General features: G+C 42.2%; 1 protein-coding gene across 1 annotated transcript in view; it reads left to right on the plus strand.

The window, feature by feature from the left end:
* Positions 1-21,971, plus strand: part of PDE3B (phosphodiesterase 3B) — a 255,046-nt gene that overhangs the window by 178,537 nt on the left and 54,538 nt on the right. The window contains exons 5-7 of the mRNA XM_045014892.1: positions 13,701-13,807; positions 17,828-18,038; positions 18,555-18,631. Coding sequence (XP_044870827.1) covers positions 13,701-13,807; positions 17,828-18,038; positions 18,555-18,631 — 395 coding nt within the window. The remainder of the gene's footprint in view (positions 1-13,700; positions 13,808-17,827; positions 18,039-18,554; positions 18,632-21,971) is intronic.

The following is a 21,971-nucleotide window of genomic DNA, read 5'->3' on the forward strand; positions in this document are numbered from 1 at the left end:
AGACACTCCAGCTGGCTGCCTGAGGAGTTTGTTTGCAGGCCGCCACAAGTGGTCTCTTCAACTGGACATTTCCAGGTCCATTTTCTAGTGGTGGGAAACTCCGCAAGTGGACCTGTTTGCAACAAGAGGAAAAATATGTCATTCTTTTGTTCCCAAGCAGGCTTCAGCCCAGGTTTGCTGACAGAAGTTTTCCTCCTGTCCTGGTTGAGAGGCCATCTGTATGCATTCCCTCCAGTTCTTGTACTTTTTGCCCAAAGTTTTAGCCAAAGTTGAGCAAGATTTTGCTCACCTTATTCTACCAGCCCCTGCATGGCCCCATATACACTGGTTTTAGACCCTACTAGCCCTATGAGTCAGATCTCCGCTGTTGCTCTCAAGAGGATATGCATCTTATCTCCCAGGTCCACAGCTGCTGCCTTCATCTCAACCTTCAGGACCTCCACCTTACAGCTTCATGTCTGACCACCTCAGAATGAGTTTGCTCGAAGGGTGTACAGGAAGTACTACTGTATAGGAGAAAGCCTTTAACTAGATTCTCCATCTGTCCATACAAAGAAGCATTTCCCTAAATCGAGCTCCGATTAACCATATCTTGAACTCTTATTTCTGAAACAGCATGGACTGACTCTTAGTTCATCACAGTTCTTTGGTGGCTATCTCAGCTTTCCACCCACCTGTGGATAACCATTCAGTTTTTTCAAATTGCATGTCCATGAGGTTTCTAAAGTGTTTGCTCAAATTATACCTACAGGTTCATGATCCCGTTCCACAGTGGAGTATAAATTTGATGCCCCCCCCCTGCCCTTTGAGCCACTAGCAACTTGTTCTGTTGCATCTGTCAATGAAAGTATCTTTCCTTGTTGCAATAATCTCAGCCAGGAGAGTAGGGGAACAGAGCTTTGGTATCAGAAGCCCCTCTATACAATTTTCTTTAGGAACAAGGTTTCCCTTGGTCTCACCCTAAATTCCTATCTAAATTGGTTTTGAAATTTCACATGAATCAAGTAATTTATTTACCAACATTCTTTCCAAAGTCCCAGTTGAGCAAATGGGGAGGAAAGCACCATACTTTAGATGATAGCAGTGCTTCAGTTTTTTACCTGGAGTGGACTAGATTCAGTTCTTCCTCTCAATTCTTCATGGTGATTTCAGACAGAGTGAAAGGCCAGCTGGTCTCCACCCAGAAGATCTCTGCCTGTATTCCCAGTTGTATTCATTTATGCTATCTATTAGACAATTTTGCATCTCCCAATAAAGTTTTTGCGCACTCAGCCAGATTGTAGGTGGCTTCTGAGGCCATTTTTGTTACGGTTTCCATTCTGGATATTTGTAGGGCAGCAACCTGGCCATCGCTCCATACATTTGCCTCTGATTATACTATCTCTCATCAATCCAGAGTCAATGCCAGATTTGGATGAGTAGTCGTTCAATCCTTGTTCAGAAGTTTCCGAGCCCACTGCCAGTTTGGACTCCTTGTGAGTCGCCCACCGTGGAATGGACGGTGTTCTTCAAGATGTGTTGGACATGTCCATTCCATGACCCTCCCTCCTTCCCCTCTCTATCGGAGCTGTTTTCCAGTATGAAGAAACTGAGGCGGGTATTGGGAGCAGTACAGCCCTTTATGCCTGCATACAGTGGCATGAGGCACCAAAGGGTGCATGCACTACCCCAACAGGTACTGCTAAGAGAACCATCTCCAACAACTCTGCATGAGACATACTCGTACATCTACAGTGGAATGGATGAGTGAAAAGAACAACAGTTACAAAAAGGTAGGTAACCATTTTTTCTTCTTTGAGCGATTGGTGTCCATTTCCATTCCACTGCAGGAGCGTTTGTACCCAGTGCACCAGAGAGAGAGATTTTTTCCCCCTAGCTGTTTCCATCAGAGAGGGGCATGCGCCCCATGCCGGTGAGTGGCCTCTGTTGCCATGTGATGGTGTAACAGGTGGAGCTATCCCAGACACACCCCAGTCCCTTCTTACTGGCTATGGTTAGTAGTCAGAGCATGTTGGCTTGCTTCAGAGAGTGTTCTCCCTTTCAGTGAAATTTTCTCTTATATATAATTTGGTACTCATTCATAGTTAGCTTAAGTTTCATTTCTTAGTTGTTTTGTAGTTTAGTGGACTGTTGGTTCCAGCTTTTTTCTGGGTGCTGATGTCTGGTACCAGGAAATGCCTCGGTCTCCAGACTTTAAGCCTGGCATCAGTGGCAAAAAATCCATGCCAGTGCATGGCCTGCATTCTCAGTATTTAAAGTGCCTTATTGAGGGTCATGTCCAGGACAGGTGCCAGATCTGCAGTGACTTTAAGCCCCAAACTAAAAACAGTAGGGAGGGGATGCTCCATCACCTTCTCATGGAGGCTGCCTTCAGTCCACCATTGGAGCCTTCTTTCTGCTTCTGTCAGAAATGCCCCATCAGGGATTGTGGAGTTTCACTACCTCTCTTCTTCCCCATTGATAAGAAAAAAATATCGGCATGGTGCTTTGAAGGACTCATCCTCCAGGAGACCAAGATCTCTAGCACCGCCAACTAGAAAACAAGCCGAGGGACAGGATAGAGTGTCCTCTGAGAGAAGGCATTCTCCAGTGCATCTGAATCAGGATCATTGACTCCAGCATCGGTTTCTGTGATGAGACCAACGAGTGCTGGTATATCAACCCTCTCTGTGGTACTGACCACTTAAGGTACATCTCTACTGGAGTAGAAGACCTGCAGCACAGGTCAGCTCACTTGGGTTTGTGGGGCTTGGCCTGTGGGGACAAAAATTGCTGTGTAGATGTTTGAGCTCAGGCTGGAGCAACCCAAGCTTGAACCTCTATGAAGCAATTTTACAGCCTTGCAGCCTGAGCCCTGTAAGCCCAAATCAGCTGACCCAGGCCAGGAGTGGGATTTAATTGATGTAGACATATCCTAAAATGCAACAACAGTATCAGCAGAAACTCTCAGTACCAACAATGCTGGAGGCATATGCGGCTGCATATGCTGTCTTGTGCCTCTTGGTACTGGCTTCTCAAGAACAAGAGACATCTTGTCCCATACTGATAAACCCTCAGACTGCATCAGACTTACCTACATCTGGAGGTAAACTTTTGGTGCCATGATCAGCTTTGGTACCTCCTGTGCCTCCTTGCCCAGTGCAGTCAAGAGGCAAACTAACTATGCTTCCCTTGGTACTGTTGTCTCTGGAGCCTCCACAGCACTTCTTGGCACTGAGGGGTACTGCACACACACACTCCCCCTTGTTGGTGACTTGGGCTCATCTTCAGAATCAGTGGTTAGCTTATATGTGACACAATCTCGAGATAGGAGATGTCACTCTCCATCAACCAGGGGTTTTTGCTCTTGGTATCCAGCAGAGATTCCACACTGGTTACAGGACATGGATCCTTGGTCTGCAAGAGGTTGAAGTCCAATGCCCTACCAATGATCATATTGGAACCTCTGGGGGGTTCCTCCCACCATCAGATCCTCCCTTCACCCTCATCCCTTTATATTGCTGAGTAAGTACTGGGATGGTTCATATGAGGAGGTTCATTAAGTCACCCTTGGTACCAAGTTGGCTGCCAAGCAGGAGCAAACTGCCCTAGCAGCACTTCCGTCAGAGGAGTTACAGGGTGGAGGGCTCAACCTCAACCTGCTTTGTATTCCTCCTCATCGTTTGAAGAAGTGATGGTGTCCGGTGTGTTCTTGCCTCTACAAGATGATTACAGGGCCTATCAGGACCTGTTGATGAGAGTGGCTTCCTCCTTGGACATGCAGATTGGAGGTAGTTCAGGAGAGCTCACATAGATTATTGTACATTTTGGTTTCAACAGGGTCTTCCTAAGTAGTTCTCCCTATAAATGAGGCCACAAGGGTTTTATGGCAAACACCATCTTCTCTACCGCCAACAGATGAAAGGATTGACTGGAGGTGCTATATCCTTTACGGGGATATGAGTATTTTTACAAACACAAACTCCTGGGGACCTTTTCTCAGCAGTGAACAGAATGTCAGGGGAGCCCACTCCTACCAAAAAGTAAAGAGGCAAAGAAACCTGTTTTGTTTTGTTTGTTTGTTTGGGTAGGAAAACTTGTTTGACTGACAACTACAATTTTGTGTCTTGAATCAGCAAGCCTTGTTGGGAAGATACAATTTCTCCCTCTGGAACAATATTCTCAAATTTGTGGACAAGTTACCAAAGAATCCCAGGCAAGAGTTTCAGGGCATATTGGATGAGGGTAAACTAGTTGCTGGGACCTCTCTTCAGGCTGCATTGGATAGGGAAGACTCTGCAGCCAGGGCATCTGTTTTCTACAGTGTGTAGGTGCTCATGGCTTCAATCGTCTGGTATTCCACAGGACATCCAACACACTATTCAGGATCTCCCCTTTGAGGGATCAACCCTCTTTTCCAGCAGACTGACAAGTTCTGAAGTCTCAAGAACTCCAGGGCTACATTGAAGTCAGGGCCGGCTCCAGGCACCAGCATTCCAAGCTGGTGCTTGGGGCGGCATTCTGCAAGGGGCGGCAGAATGCTGTTGTTTTGCCCCCGCAAGTAGCGCATCGAATTGCCACCGTGGGTGGCGGGGCCAGTCCGTGCGCCTTTAGGGCAGCAGGCGCGTTTCCGCGGCGGCGGCAATTCGGCAGCAGCTTCTATATTTAGCTGTCCTCGGCCGCTTCAGCTAAACATAGAAGCTGCCGCCAAATTGCCGCCACCACGAAAACGCACCTGCCACCCTAAGGGCACACGGACTTCCCCCCCGCCTGCCCGCGGCGGCAATTCGGTGAGCTGCTTGGGACGGCAAAAACTGTAGAGCCGGCCCTGATTGAAGTCTTTGGGGATTTATGCTCCCTTCCCTAAAAAGTAGTAATTTTGCCCTCAGTCATTCCACCATTACCAGCCCCTTACACCTAGGCAACCTGACCAGTCTAGGAGGAGAGGGAAGAGTCAAAAGACGACCCCCCCGCCCCACACACACACTTTTTGTCTGCAATGAGCTCATCTAGACTGTAGGAATGTCAAGCAGTCTGTTTGACTGCCTTGTCAAGGGCGGCTTACCAGTTTGCATTACACCAGCTTCTCCTCCCCCTCTTTTTTTCCAACAGGTTATCCCACTTCCTACATACTTGGCCTCTCTCAACATTGGAAAAATAGGTCCTGAATGTGGTTCGACATGGTTACCTCATGGAATTTTCAAAGATTCTGAAAAGTCACTTTCTCCTTTCTCCACTATCCTCAAATCCTCAAAAGAGGTGAAATATGCAGAAGGCCAAAGATGGTCTTTTGTGAATTGTGACAGAGAGAGTGAGTTCTCAAGGTGGAGATGTTCTCCGGCCATTACTCAGTCTTCTTCCTGGTAAATGAGATCTGGGGAAGATGGAGCAGTGTTAGATTTAAAATATCTGAAAAGTGCACTAGGAGGACCATATTCAAAATGGAGACCTTGAAGCTGACAGTGACAGATTTGTCGATCAAGGAGGCCTACTTTCATGTGCTGGTTCAACAGGTGCACAGGAGGCTTCTGTGATTTGCTCATGAGGCCTATCATTTCCAGTACAAAGTGCTGCTTTTCAGAGTGCCATCCGTGCCTCGAGTGTTCACAAAAGTTCTTGTATTTTTGATGGCTGTTCTCAGGCAGAAGCGGATACAAAGGTACTTTTTCCTGGGAGATGTTCTAGTTCAATGATAGACTGTGGCTCTCAAGGCTCAAGAGGCTCTTTGATGCATCTGCAGCACATGATATTAAAACACTGTGCGATTTAATTATTAACAAGTCAGAATGCTTTTACTATGTTGTTAACCAATTGTAGTTGATAAAATAATAGTCATTTTACTGTGAGAATAATATATATACACACTAAACCATACTGTTAAAATATGAATATATAGTATTGTAGTAAATGTAACAAATGAACTCTGGCTCTTTTGGGTAATGTTGATCGGTAATTTGGCTTCTGAACTACTGATTTCTGAGGGTATGTCTACACTATGAAATTAGGTCAGATTTATGGAAGTCGATTTTTTAGAAATCAATTTTATACAATCGATTGTGTGTCCCCCCACTTAAGACCATTAACTCAGCAGAGTGCAGCAGAGTGCGTCCATAGTACCGAGGCTAGCGTCGACTTCCGGAGCATTGCACTGTGGTAGCTATCCCACAGTTCCTACAGTCTCCGCCACCCATTGGAATTCTGGGTTGAGATCCCAATGCCTGATGGGTCAAAAACATTGTCGCAGGTGGTTCTGGGTACATGTCATCAGGCCCTCCCTCTGTGAAAGCAATGGCAGACAATTGTTTTGAGCCTTATTTCCTGGGTTACCCGTGCAGATGCCATACCACGGCAAGCATGGAGCCTGCTCAGCTCAGCTCACCATCACCATACGTCTCCTGGGTGCTGGCAGACGTGGTACTGCATTGCTACACAGCAGCAGCTCATTGCCTTTTGGCAGCAGACGATGCATTACGATTGGTAGCCATCGTCTCCTGGGTGCTCTTTTAGCCGACCTCGGTGAGGTCGGTCGAGGCGCCTGGGCAGACATGGGTGCTCCTGGCAGACCTCAGTGAGGTCTGTTAGGGGCGCCTGGACATAAATGGGAGTGATTCCAGGTCATTCTCTTTTTAAGTTTTGTCTCATGGAGATTCAGCCCTGCGTGCACTTGTACTGCACTGTCTTCTGGCGAGCAGCCACGAGATGAGGATGGCTAGCAGTCGTACTGCACTGTCTTCTGGCGAGCACCCAGGAGACGACGATGGCTAGCAGTCGTACTGCACCGTCTGCTGCCAGCCTAAGATGTATAAGAGAGATGGAATGGATCAAAACAAGAAAGAGACCAGATTTGTTTTGTATTCATTTGTTTTAATTTGCTCCCCCCTCCCTCCCTCCGTGAGATAAATCACCACAGGGAGTGTGTGGGGCTGGGGACGCCCATGGGCATAATTGGAGGGGCATTGCTCCCCCCCCAACAGAGGCAGGGCATTGGGGGCAGGCAGGATCATCTGCCACTGCCCTCTCCCCCATTTCTGCAAGCACAGAGCTGCCTGGCAGCTCTGGCTCACTGACTCAGCAGCTGGACGCAACCTCCTGGGTCCCAGTGCTGGTCGGCTTCCCCGTCTATGTGTGCTGGATGCCCTGTTTTCTGTACAACGGTGAGTGCTCATGGTGGGGTAGGACAAGGGGAGCGGCGGGAAAGGGATGGGGTAGGAAGGAAGAGACAGTGGGGAAGGAAGGGAGATTGGATAGGGCAGAGGGAGGGGAATGTGGGAGTGAGGGGGGATGGGGTAGGGGACAGTGGGAAAAGACGGGGGGAGGGGAAGGAGAGGGGGTGGGATGGGATGAGAAGAGGATGGGGGAGAAACAGGAGCCTAGCATGCCGTGTCTTCTGGCAGCAGCTGGGGCTCTCCCCGTTAAGCAGGCCCATTGAACCCTCACCCTAAGAAGCCCTACCACCCCATGCACTTTGACCACCCCAATGAGGCCCCACCTGGACTCCGACCCCACTGAGCCCCAAAAGCTACACCTGACCCCCACTCCTCCAATACCTGTATCCCCCCTCTCCCTACTGAGCATCATACCCTCACACCCAGACCCCACGCGCTGAGCCCCAACCACCTTTACCTGGATCCCCATGCAGAGTCCCATTGCCCCTGCACCCGAAACCCCAAAACAATGCCCTGTGCATTCAGATCCCTCACTGAGCTGCCAGCACCCAGATTGTCCCATACAGAACCCTCTCACCCCATACCTGGATTCCCCCACACTAAGCCCCTCCACACTTGGATCCTGCCTGCCCACACCTGGTGCACCTGTCGTGGAAGGGCAGGGCCCCATGGTGTTTCTGCAGCAAGCCTGGCCCTTGCACTGTGTCAGGGTTAGGTGCAGCCTCACTGCTGAGTCCCTATCCTGAGGTGGTTGGGGACTGCAGGGTGAATTCCCACCTTCTTGCATCCAGGGACCTGTGCTCCCTACTGCCAGGCTGGAACCTCCACATTTATTTATTGACAAATACAATTTGCAGAATTTTAAAATACTGTGCGTAAACTTTTTGGCACAGAATCTCCTCAGGAGTAACCTGCCCTGGGAATCAGAGGGATAAACTTTGCAGCTGAAGCTGCTCTTGGTTATTTCAGCCCTTCTGATGAGCATGAGAGGCTGTGATGCAGCTCACTGAAAGCTTCATGCCTAATATTTTATCACCAGTTAAAAATTACTATAAGTACAGCAAGAGCAACCCTACTTAGCAGTGGCAACATAACTTGATAGTTGAACAAAACTTCCATGCAGGAGTCTAAATAATCACCCACTTCCCAAAATACTCCATAGTCTCTCATCAATGTCTAGAATTTGGATACTGGCTAGGAGAAGCTGCAGAAGCAGGCTGCACTTGCCTGTATTCCACCAGCAGGTTTCCCTATTGCTCTCTCCCTTCACTGGCAGTATTAAGCATACCTCTCACCCTTCAAACATACAAATGTGGGTGGCCTGTAAGTATGATGGCATCCATGTTAACCAGTTCCCACGATTGACCCAATAATCTCCAAAGCTGAAGGCATGAGCCTTTATAGCTTATACTAAAGAACTTGGTTCTCAAACTGGGAGTTATCACAAACATCTTCTAGTTTGGGTACAGAGGGGAACACAACATATACACTGACCATAGGGATACACAACAAAATATATAAAGTATGAATCACACAAATCACAAATAATTTACAAATTCTTAATTTATAAATATTAAATCTTTTTTAAATAGATTTCTTTACTGTGTGAGTCACATGCAACTGTACCATCCCCCGGCATAGATCAGCTGCAGGGTTTAAACCCCCTTGGCCTTCAAATCCTTAACAGAATTTATCAGAATTAATACATATACAGAATTATTTATATTAATATATGCAGAAGTAATTGCTAACCCTTTGTAGACCAGTCACTGGAGAACAACTTGAGACACATGTTCCCAGTGGGTTACACAACTATTATTTACCCATCAGCAGTCTCTTGTCTTTCTGAAAGTGAATAACTGTGTTTATGGCTCACTATGATGGGCCACTATTGAATTGAAAAGTTATTTTTCAGTTATACAGCATATCAAATATATGTTCACAAAAGAAAAGTATGTCTTATAATAAATGCATGATTTGAAATTTTGCTATGCAATTTCACACTTATAACAGTAGATGGCACAGTTTAACAACATAGTTACTCATTTATAGTTAATTTTCTAAAGGGCAGTATAGGTACATGAAACTTCAAAACCAGGTTTTGGATTAAAAATATAATAACTGCAATAAATATAAAATCTTGGTGATTTGAGAAGAAGGCCAGAGTCACTTAAGGTTCAAACATCATTTCCAACTTAAAAGACCTATAAAAAGTTTTCAGATCTGATCTGTAAGAAAATAGTCTGCTTCATTAAAACATATAATTTAGCATTTTATATTTACCACTAAAGAAGCTTTCTCTGATCCAAAGTTGAGATCATTCCAATTCAAATCTATGGAAGCTTAAAAATATAGGAATTTGGGCATGCCTGCTTTTGTTTTTAAGGTATAAAATAGTATCTATTATAAGCCTCTCTATTCAGATGTATCTAACTTTGTGAAACATTAACTCTTTGGGACTGAAATATTCCAAGCTTGGTCTCTGCTCAAACATGATTGTTTTGGAAAGTTTCAGCAAACTCCCTATGGTTATGTTGAGTTATGAATCTGTGGTAGAAAGCATGTCTTTCTGTCATAAAAAGGTGCAATATTTTCCTCTTCAATATAACTAAAAAATGGTTAACATTTGAGACATTAAATTTGGAATGTATATAGTCTCTAACAAGTAGTACACGGTTTAACAATTTCTTTAATATTGTGTTGTGAAAACAACAATTATGAACGTTTGAAAATGTATCCTGTATCATGATTATGAAATTTTATTAGTGTTTATGCTGCACTTTAATCATCCTGTGCACCTATGTTGTGGTCTGTGGAATGAAATACATTGCTCCCATTGAGATGATCTCAACATGCTGGGAATTCTGCTACAAGAAATGTTATTCTGGATTACCCAAAACAGAAACACCTGCTGCTAATGCTCTCATTAAAGATCCCATAGCCTAGTGGATTAAGTACAAGATTGAAAACGATGCAGTCTTGAGTTCTATTCCCTGATTTGATTTAATTGTAGTTTGCACTTATGTAAAATTCTATAAATATTATTTAGTTAGGCTCCTTACGTATGCGCCCATATTTTTTTCACAGAAATTCTTCCTCATTCAGTGCACAGAGAGGTCAGTTCTCAGGCAATGAAACAGGGTTGTATAATGAATGAGTCTTGCTCTGTCTCATTCATTCCAGAAGTTGGAAGGTGTGTAGCAAATGAGACAGAACTGGAGGAAGAGAAATGGTGGCCTTGTGTTTGAATTATCCAATATACTAAACAGCTGCTCATTCAGTGAACTGCATACATCCTGTGCACTGAATGAGGCAGAGGACCTGTGAAAAACTGAATATGTGATCAAGTGAGTATAGGTTATGTCATAGACCATGTGCACCTTAATATACAAGGACAACTCAGATTGGTCTATAGATTGCAAGCTGGATTTCAACCTTTGCACTTCCATGACAAAATTCTGTGTCCCTGGTATCACAAACATTGTAGTGGTTCAGCATGCCCACCCTTACCTAATAGCATGCCAGCGTGTATAGCTGAATTTGAGGCAGCAATGTGCATAATCTTTCCCCTTCCCTCTCCTCTCCTTCACCAGCCCAAAGTATTCTAGCATTCTTCTGTTCTCCAGATGGGACCATCAATTAACCTACTTCCTTCTGTTGTTATTGACACTCTCCCCACAATTGCAATAGAGAGAGAAAACAGATGCTTCATCTTTGAGGTGATGCTCTCAGGAGACAGAAGATATGTGTGTGTCTATATATAAATCTATATATAAATTTAAATTTGTACTTTATCCTTAAGTGGCCCCCTGCACAAAGGTGAATGTCATCCTTGGATTCTAAGCTCGCTTGGGTGATCTTCATACCTTTCTGTAAGGTGTCTAGTGTGTTTAAGTCCAGTAGACTACTTGTGGAAGTAGCTGCTCACCAATTGCATGAGCAGTTCATCATCTGGTCCTGAGTGGGTGGGATATACTGTACATTTCTATCGATTTTGTATTTTTATTGCCTCAATTACCAGAGCATCTGAAAGACCCTCACAATATTTAATGTATTTATCTTATCCAGCACTATTATGATGGGGAATAAAAGTCTATAAGTACTATTGTCTACATTTTATAGATGTACAACTGAGGCCCAGAGAAACTAAGTGACTTGCCTAAGGTCATAGAGGAAGTCTGTGCCAGAGCAAGGAGTTGAACCTAGGTCTCCTGAGTCCTAGGCTGGCCCCTTAAGTGCTTGACAATCTTCCTTTTTATATGGAATTTCTACCTTTTCAGGGCCAGTCTTTTTTCTGATGCTGAGAAGTTAATGGAAGAGGTTAGGAAAACGTCTTTTCTATATAAGTTAAAATTTCTAATTTGGAAATACAGCTGTCTTTTACCTTTCCCCACCTCTCTTCCTGCAACATAGCCACTGTAATAATGAAATTTTATAAATCCAAGCGTACAAATGGCTGTCAGCTAATTCCCCCCCACACACACACACACTTACAATAAACACACTAGTTCCTGTAGCTAAGAAGACTTGTATTTCTACTCTGCTGTCCAAAGTCAGGTGTTCTCCCTCTGATATTTTGACTATATTAACCTCAGTGTCTCTGAAGAAAACTATGAAGCATTCTGCCTCAGTGCTAAAAGACCTACCAAGCCTATGCCAGAACTGTTACCAAATAACTTAGAATTATGCATCACTTAGTTGCTTCAGGAGAAATATGCCTATTGATGATAAGAAAAGCCTGATGATGCAATTACTAATTATGTCAGCAACAGTTTTTTGGAGCCATTTGTAGCTCTGCCCTTTGCTCATGTGACAACAGTGAACACAGTAGCCATTCCAGACTACTATAGAAAATTCAAGGCCATTTTACAGAGGATAATTCTAATTGTTTATTTTCAGGTTTAAATAAATATGATGTGGATTTATTTATTTACTTAGAATTGGTATTTTATGTAGTGCTCTGGAAAATAGCCTCTAGTGTCTAATTAGTGGTTAGTGAACATAAAGATTTTGCAGTTCAGATAAGCAAACAAATAGCTTGCTAGAACTTTGTTATAATAGAACCATAGAACTTAAGATCAGAAGGGACCATTATGATCATCTAGTCTGACCTCCCGCAAGATGCAGGCCACAAAAGCTGACCCACCCACTCCTGAAATAATTCTCTCCCTTGACTCAGCTGTTGAAGTCCCCAAATCCTGATTTAAAGACTTCAAGTAGCAGATAATCCTCCAGCAAGCGACCCCTGCCCCATGCTGCGGAGGAAGGCGAAAAACCTCCAGGGCCACTGCCAATCTACCCTGGAGGAAAATTCCTTCCCGACCCCAAATATGGCGATCAGCTGAACCCCGAGCATGCGGGCAAGACTCTCCAGCCAGACACTCAGGAAAAAGACTTTCAATATCCCAACATTGACCCTCGGCACTAATTACCAGTGGTCGCACGTTATTGACCTATTGACTAAATCACGTTTTCCTATCAAACCATTCCCTCCATAAACTTATCAAGCTTAATCTTAAAGCCAGAGAGGTCCTTCGCCCCCACTGTTTCCCTCGGTAGGCTGTTCCAGAATTTCACTCCCCTGATGGTTAGAAACCTTCGTCTAATTTCAAGCCTAAACTTCCCGACTGCCAATTTATAGCTGCATCTCTCCTTCCCACTATAGCATCAGGTGTCTTCACCAGGATTTAGTTGTTTGTCCATAGTGTGCCATAGCAATCACAACTGTATTGGTGCATATAAAAACATTTGAGCAACCGCTCTGGAGAAATTCACTTTTTATTTCATACCATTCAGGGACCTTCCTGTCACACAGTGCATTCTGGGGCACCACTAACTGGCTGCCAAAAATTCAGATTAAAAGAAAGAAAAATACTAGGGTGACTTTACTAATAGCAAACCTCAAAATTGACTGAAAAGATTTGCCCATCTCTTATTAGTCCAAAGTTGAATTAAGATTTTGGTATTGCTTTATTACCAATACTCATGAAATTAATGTATGGGCAGCATAGATTTTATGCTGTCCCGCTAAGCAAAACCAAACCAAACCCAGTAATGCTAATATTGCTTTCTAGTTTATTCATAATTAGATAGCTTGAGGAAATTTGTCAGGCCATAACATTCCTTTAAAAACTTGACTATGTGGGATTTGGGAGCCGAGCTCGAAACAACTGTTGGAGAAGGTAAGGTAACATTTTCTAAACAATAATAAGGAACGTTAAGATGCTGTGCTAGGTGAGTATATGTCTTCAGCCTACTTGCCACAGCTTTGATGTCATTTTAGAATTACTTAGGTGTTCTCCATCAGAGTCTCATGTCATACTCAAAGATTTATGTTCTATATAATAGATGGAAACTAGTTCATTTTACTTGAAGGGTAATGGTACTGTATAAGTCATTATAGCCTACCCATTTTGCTACAGTGTGTCTAGATTTGTGTTACTAAACTAAAATGAGCTGATCTACATATGCATTTGCCCTTACAACTGAATAGAAAGCAAGAAATCAAAGCAGATTAAAAGAATGCTTGATATTTTTCTTATTTTTTTATTTTAGCCAAGGATCCCATCCAAATGGGCCTTTCAGTACAAACCTACTGACAATACCAAAACAAAGATCATCTTCGGTGACATTGACTCATCATATAGGTCCCAGACGAGCTGGTAAGTTAGCAGTCTTATTCTACACATCTTACAGCATGTTGCTATGATTATGAGAAATTTGATTTAAATTAAACCCTCTTGTACGCCACACATTACAATAATTTGACCAATTATTTTGTACATTATAACAGTGTAAGTTAGCATCGGTATGTAGCACATGCTTGAAAATAATTTTAATCTAATTTACTTCTAAGAATATTCAGAGGACATATTGAATATTATCTCAATACAAATCTAAAATATTAATACAATGCTGTATAACTGGACAAAAAGTCTCTCTGCTACTGTATTAGCACACACACCTGCAGGCTTTTCAAGAGATATACAATGGTTGTCACTAAATTTTTTTGCAAAGTTATTGTAACAACTATTATGTCATAATTTTTAATTCTTGGAATTATATTACTATTGTTTGTATTACAGCAATGCCTAGAGGCTTCAGTTCAGAAATGGTCCCCATAGTACTGTGATGTTTACAAACACACATTAAGAAACTGTCCCTACCTGGTAATGGAGCTAACAGTCCAATGCCCTGATTGTGCTATAAGCACCATATAGACAGACTCCTGTATCCGTGGGAAGCCCCAGTGAATTCATGGAATTCGTTGCATTATCAAGCCTGATGAAAAGAGATTTTTAGCCTAAGAAAGGAGTTTACATGTTAATAATCTTTGTGGAATATGAGAAAAATAGAAATATCAGATGCTGCTTAGTAGTAGCTTAGTAAGTGTTGAATTTCGTAATGACCAGTGTGTATATAATGTGTATACCATGTACTAGAGATTAGAATTGTTCTCTGCCCATATGAAATTAGAGCCTTAGTATGCAGTTCTTCTGCCAATTCCACCCATGCATCTCTGATTTTACCATAATTTCAATAAGCTATTAAACTGTGTAATGTAATTTTTAAAATAGAGACTTGATTGCCTGTTTAAAAATAAGTATACAAGTTTCATTGGGGATGCATAACTACTTTTTTAATTAAAGATATCATTATTCTTCAAACTGTACTGTATATTTGTAAATCCGTTCTTTTCACTGGGTTTGTCTAGTTTATTCACTGATTTTAGGCTCATTTCATTTTCCTAAACCCTAAGCAGCATACAAACTCAGGCCCTGCTCCTGCAACTTGTTGCATGTGGATAGACCCCTGTGCCTCTTATGGGTCAATTGCAGGATTAGCACCTTGTTGACATTATATACAGCATAAAATACTATGTGTAATCCAATATTTAAAAAATATAAATATAAATTGAAAATACTCTGAAACTTAAGAACCTCTCAAAGGATCATAGAAAGTTGATTGCTTTGCAAAGATGGCCTTCTAATAAGGGTGGTGCAATCCAGGGATACTTTTTCAATCTGTTAAAACAGATTACTTGAGAAGGGTGTTCTTTTGCACAGATTGAACATTTACCTATTCAAACATTGTGGTTTTAACATATTAGATCAGAGAAAAGAAAATTGTAGTTTAATATATAAATTGAAAAAAATATTCAAATATGACTGAATATTTACTAATTAAGTATCTCAATGATAAAATAGAACATTAAATGCATGCTTAATTAAGGGAAAACAGAATGCAGTATTACCCAATGTGGAAAATATGACATGTTTAAATATATGCAGTGATGTCTTCGGTCATATATTGTAGTCTATTATATATGTATAATTACACTAAAAAGCAGTTAAGAGAACATTACTAAGGTTGCAAAAATCAACCACTCAAACATTAGGAAATGCCGGGATTAAGGTTGTCTGTGCACTGAAAGAGGCAAGGGTCCTCTAGAACAAACAGTATATAATTATGTAATTAAAGTCTGTTATATAAGGCATATGCACAAGGTAGGGGGAAATTAAGGTCACACATGGCATTTCCTAACTGTTGAGTGCTTGACTTGTAGTCTGATTAGTGTTTTAATATTGTGTGTACATGTGTGTAATTTCCTTGATCTTTAAAAAAGCAAACTGAAAAAGCAAAAATTCTATCTTGTCATATCATATTGACATTCACATAGGTCATTAACAGGGCTGGAACCTTTAGATCCACCAGAGCTCTGCCACTTGAACTAATGGAGTAAGTGATACAAGTGGTAGGTTGTCATCTTCTGTATGGACCAGCACTAGAGGATGATGGGGACACTTTGCTAGTGGGTTTCACAAATATTTGCTAACAGCAAAGGAAAAGTGAGATTCAGGGTCTTGGGTTCTGTTCCAAGCTAAGTGTCCTCTAGTGTGTATGGACTCTTCTGCCCATCTGACCCCTACTGCCAAAACCCCTCCAACTTGTCCTTGTCCCAGTCCTGTCTCTTCCTCACCTTTGGCTCCTTTTCCCAGTACCATTCTTCTCATCTCAGTTGCAGTATCCTTGTATAGCAAGTCTTAGACTCACCCCTCAAGACTCCCTGTTGCAGTTCCAGTTTCCATGTCTCTACCCTTCCCAACTCCCATTCTTCTTGTCCAGCCATTCCCAGTGCCCACCCCACTTTCTCATTTCCTTGTCCCCAGTTTCCTTATCCAGGCATTCGCAACCCCCTCTTCCATCTGACTCTCTTCCCACTCGACTTCTAGTCATTTCTCTGATTCTTCCAGCCCATGTTCCTTGTACCTACTGGCTCCCTGCCCCAGTCTCCCAATCTGGGTTTCTTGTCCAATCTCAATGTCTCTGCTTCCTCCAGCTCCTTGTCCCAGTGTCTCTGCCTAGCCAGTCCCAGTTCTGCCCCTATACTCAATTCATTATCAGATCCGTCTGCCCTTCCCCCAGTCAGTCCCATATCCCCCCGCTTGTCATCCAGTCTCAATTTCCTCCCCCATGTGCACTGACCCTCCCATGGGCCTTCCTGGCTCCCAGTCTCAGTCTCCCGCAAACTTCCAGTTTGCATCTCTCCTCCCTTCCAGCCTCCAGTCCCAGTTCATCCTGCGCAGCTTCTTGTCCCAATATACACCTTTTGCCCTTCCACTTAACTCCCCAGATCTGAATCTTGCCCCTTTGTATTCAAGTCAGGCAGTTTTCTCCTCCATGCTGCCTGGGTGCCAGCAGGGGGTCATTGAAAGTACAGGAAAGGCAGACTCCCTGCTTTGCCCCTGCATCCGTAGGCTGGAAGGAACATGCTCAGTCACACTGCAAATGGTGCATGTACAGTCTGATCAGTACTAGGAGCTGTGAGAGGCTTGAGCATGCTCAGAGCACAAAGAATACAGAGATTTTAGCTGCTAAATCTAAGAAATCTACTGATCATATGGAAACTGCAGTTTTTCAAAGGCTTATAACTTGGCCAAATTTTGGCGGATTTTCACAGGAACAGTGAAAGACATATCTGTGACACAAAGCCACGCTCCTGCCAAAATTTAAAGTCTCTTCTCCAAACCATGGAGACGCTAGAGTTTTTAAAGTAAAGGTCACCAGAATTTTTTAATGTTGCAAACAACTTGTTTTTTTCTAGCATCATTCTCAGAAAAAGATGAACTCTTCTGGCTGAAATTTTCCATAAAAACTCAGCCTGAGGCAGACAACCAGCATAGAAAATTTTAGCACAAACAGTTACAGTTTAGCAAAATCACAAGCAACTGAAAACAAGGTCTTTTAAAGGGAAGTGTAAGGGAAGCTTAATAATCAATGCTAACAGCCCCTCCTAACATAAGTATTAAAAACCACATACATTAAAACCGAATTACTAAACAAACAGTTAGGTTTTACACATACTTATATATGAGATCTCATTGAAAATCTGATATACAGTTTTTATATGGAGAAGCTTAAACATTGAACAGAGCATGCACCCAACAAATTACTCAGATGTGCAGCCTACCCTGTATTGCTTGTGTATAAAACCAAAACAGTGAATAAATCTTGATGTCTAATACGTGTTTAATAGTTTGATCCATCCATCCATAGTATTTTTCATCTGTCACTTTGTTCTTATTAAGCTTATAGAATTTTCTTTTATCTTTCAAAAACATTGTTTTTTTAATGTAGTCTAAAGAAATGCTCAGTAAATTACTACATGTATGTTTTTGCAGGTACTTCCCCTAGCCTGAGTCCTGTTGGTTCATCTAGTCATGGGTCTATCTCCAGTGGATCCCTTGTCAGTCGGTCACCTGTAGAATTTCCTGATACTGCTGATTTTCTTACTAAGCCAAGTGTTAATTTACATAAACCTCTGGGATATACATTTAATTCTCCAGATTTTCAGCAACAAGTTAAAGCTTCTACAAGCTATATTTGTAACAGGTACTGTAAACCCTCAGATGTATTCAAAGGTATAAAAGCAAATTGTTATATGCTGTAATTATCAATACTTTTATATGAAAAATAAGGAAACTTGATATATCTGTGAAAGATAACTTCTCATACTAATTTATATGCCTATGTATATGTAGCATCTATTATCGGGAAGGGCTGTAAATACACTACATATTTCATTGCTCTGTAATTGAATGTGGCAACCATTCTGTACTAGGAATGCTATACTATATGTTTTAGGAGGGGAAGGGAAACTCCATGTTTGGGAATTAATTCTATTCTGATTCAGTCACCTTTTAAATGACCAATACTACTTCTGGTAGCACAGTGAAGGTTACTTAAAGTACTGGCCAGGCACAATCCTGCTTGCTTTGAGATTTACCAAGGTGATATGACTGCAAGTATCTGAGTAATAGCATAGTAACTGTAGTATTTATACAGCAATCAGAAGTGGAAAAAAGAGAAATATGCTAATATTGTTCCTTGTCTTGTTTATTCTGTAAGCTGTGGACATCAACTTCTCAAGCGTATTTCAACATCACAGTCAGAATCTGGTGCAGAATATCAAGGCAGAAAATCAGGTAGGATCTCAAAATATGCAAGTATTTGATAGTGCTTCACTGTGCTTTTTCAATAAATAAGCAATTTTAAAATTCCATATTAAAACTTTTCCTATACTTCCAAATAATTCATATGTATATCTTTTTATTAACCATTTTAATGGATCCCTATATATCTGGTTTATTATCTTTCAATTTCTTGAGCCAGGATAGGAGATGGCATAGTCTTATGTGTATCCTGTTTAAAGATATGTTTTCTAATCTACTTCTGGCTTCATATTTTTGCAAGCAAATGGAGTTTCTAATGCTCTGTAGCTGGTTTTCTGAACTTTTAACATGTCACACAGCAAACTGAACTTTCCTACCTCCTGACTAGCAGTTACTGTATTGTATTAATTCAATTTCTATGAATAAAAGGTTAAAATTCTACAGTGTAGCTTTTTCCACACTCTCTCCATCAGGAAAGAGATTTTTGTCTTATGAAACTCTCCTATCAATTCTTTGCATGAAAACAAGATAGAAAACAAACAACTAATTTTCATTATGAAGAACCTGTTGAGGCCATCTGAAGAATTATTGGCCAGTGTGACAAACTCCAAGCCTGTATTGGTGGGTTCAGTGGCCTAAGAAGCTCACTAAGGCCCTCAATGTGACCTCCCTTTCTTAGTTTAGCAGCAAAAGTCACAGCTTATTGAGCTACTTTCATCACAGGCCAGTATGGGAAGTGGGACGGTGGAATACCCACAGTCTCTGTTGCTCCTTAGAGCTCAGTAGGCGCAGTTCAGCCTCCTGCCTGGACCAAAGTCTGCTTCCCCTGTCATGGGGATCTTTGTAGAACATGGGGGGAAGGAGGGAACCGGGGCCTGTCCTCTACTCTGGTTCCAGCCCAGGGACCCTAATGGTAGCAGCTGTTGGCCAACTTCCTGTTCACCGCTGACGCTGCTTTGATTCCCTGGGCCACTTCCCCATAATCCCTTTTTCCCAGCTTCACCCTTACCTCAGGCTTCAGCAACACTTCCTCTCCTCCAGCTCCTTTCACCTGGGCATCCTTGAGGGGACTGGAAGGAGAGCTTTTAAGGAATTAAGTAGGACTTTGATTAATTCCAGCTGTCTCTATTAGCCTACCAGCCTTAACGGACCCTTTGCTGGTTAACTAGAGTCAGGTGCCTGCATTAGACTAATGACTTTAACTGGTTTAATTAGCAGAGGTGACTTGATTGGCCTGGAGTAGCCTTTGTTTGGCTACCCAGGGAACAGGGACCTGCTCATCCTGAGGCTGATATATTTGCCTTCCACTACTCTTTTATAGCCTTCTGGTCTGAGTCCGTCACACCAGTTAAACTAGATTTACATCTTTGCACTGCTGGAGTGGCACAAAGCAGCCAAAGTGTACCAGTGATCTGGCCTGATTTTTGTGAAAATGGACTACACTTTACATTTTTTCTGCTAGCGGACTTTAACCAGCTACTGTACTTCTCAAGGGACCAAATGTCAGTTGGGGATACCAGATCACATTGCTGTCTGTCCATTCCCTGTTTCCTGCCCTTCCTACTTCACTACACCCTTTGCCCCTGAAGAGGAGCTGAGGGAGGGGATTCATAGGAGCCAGCTATATCAGCTGTACCCCCAATGGCGGCTCATTTGTTCCCACCTCTTTCCCCAATTGAAAGTGGTTTCCACTCTCTTTGCTTGAGTGCCCTAGATACAGAATTTAAGAATAACGTGAATGCAAACTTGAAGTGGACTTGTGCATTCTGTTCTTGATATACTGGTTTAGATGTTTATATCAAGAGAAATCTGTTTCATTGTCCTCTTCTTTCATCCCTTCCCTTTCTATTATTCATTCCCCAATTTCTATTTTGTGTAGACTACTATAAAAAAGGTGGGTTTCACAACTGAATTCTGAAATCAATTTGACTAGAACTCATTCCAATACATCTTTGCCTTAGTGATAAAATGTTTTACAATAATTTGTGTTTCTCATAAGTGCAGGTGTCTTCATGGATCATGAATGGAGAGACAGTCTGAGGGCTTGTCTTCACTACCGGGGAGATTCACTCTGCTGCAATTGATGCAGTGGGTGTCAATTTAGCAGGTCTAGTGAAGACCTGCTAAATCTACTGCAGAGCACTCTCCGGTTGACTCCGGTACTCCACCTCTCCAAGAAGAGTAAGGTAAGTCAACCAGAGAGCGTCTCCTGTCAACGCAGCGCAGTGAAGACACTGCATAAGTCAACCTAAGCTCCGTCTACTCCAGCTATGTCATTCACATAGCTGAAGTAGCATAACTTAGGTCAACTTATCCCAGTAGTGAAGACAAGCCTTAAGATATCCTTTTCATATTTCTTTAGGACCAGTATCTTGAGTTGGATTCAGAAGTGAACTGAGAAACATAGGAATATGCAGAGCACATACATGTATGCTACTTAGAAAAGAGCTTTAGTCACTCAGTCTTTCTCCTGTCCCCAAGCACCCAGGCTGGAGAGGCTGAGCACCACACCTCTCTGCCATTCCAACTCCCTGAGTCGTGGGGGAAGCCTGAGTGTCCGTGCTTTCTGTCTGTCTGGCCCCGGAGCAATTTTTTTGGTTTCATTTCAGATTGAACCAATTTTTTTGAACTGCAAATGAAACAAAAAATCAGTTATTCATGAACTCTTTCAGACTAGGACCATATCTTCCTCTGTTGACAGTAAAATACCTAGCACCCAAAAGCATGCTAAATAGTGAACCATATCTCTGATTCTGTAATCTGTTTTCATTTACTTTTACAGACGAGAGCATTACCTGCTTGTAATATTTTAATTCTTTTAAGATTACTGCTTTTTTAAAATAATCACCCAGTCTTCTCCGCTAAGTCTGTGGAGTATTTAGTGTCACATTTATTTAAACTCTTAAATTTGGTCAAAAAGGAAGTGCAAAAAGTGAAGCAATTAGCCGCTCATATTTCACCAAAGGGGACATATAAGTATCTACAGTGATAAAATGTAACAGTTAAGAAGTTTGATGCTGGAATATTACAGACTTATTTACGCACATTTAATAAACAAATGTACATCCAATAAACAGGATGATGCAATAAGCACAGTGTGGTACAGTACAATGATTCTGCATCCCCTCTTTTGCAATGTGTCTAATGCATAGAAGGGGATGGAAAGGTTGGTGTGAGATTTTAATGAATGTGGAATTGTAAAACAATAAATGCTGTATTGTAAAGGATACAATTTGATGCTTAAATGACAAATACTTATTTGGGGGAATATTTATATAAAATATTAAAATTGACTATCTAAAATACATCTTATAGGCATCCATGCTGTCCTCTAAGTTAAAACACAAGCTGATGAATGTAACCATCCCCATCT

This window comes from Mauremys mutica, chromosome 4, assembly GCF_020497125.1.
Source record: "Mauremys mutica isolate MM-2020 ecotype Southern chromosome 4, ASM2049712v1, whole genome shotgun sequence".
Taxonomy (NCBI): domain Eukaryota; kingdom Metazoa; phylum Chordata; order Testudines; family Geoemydidae; genus Mauremys; species Mauremys mutica.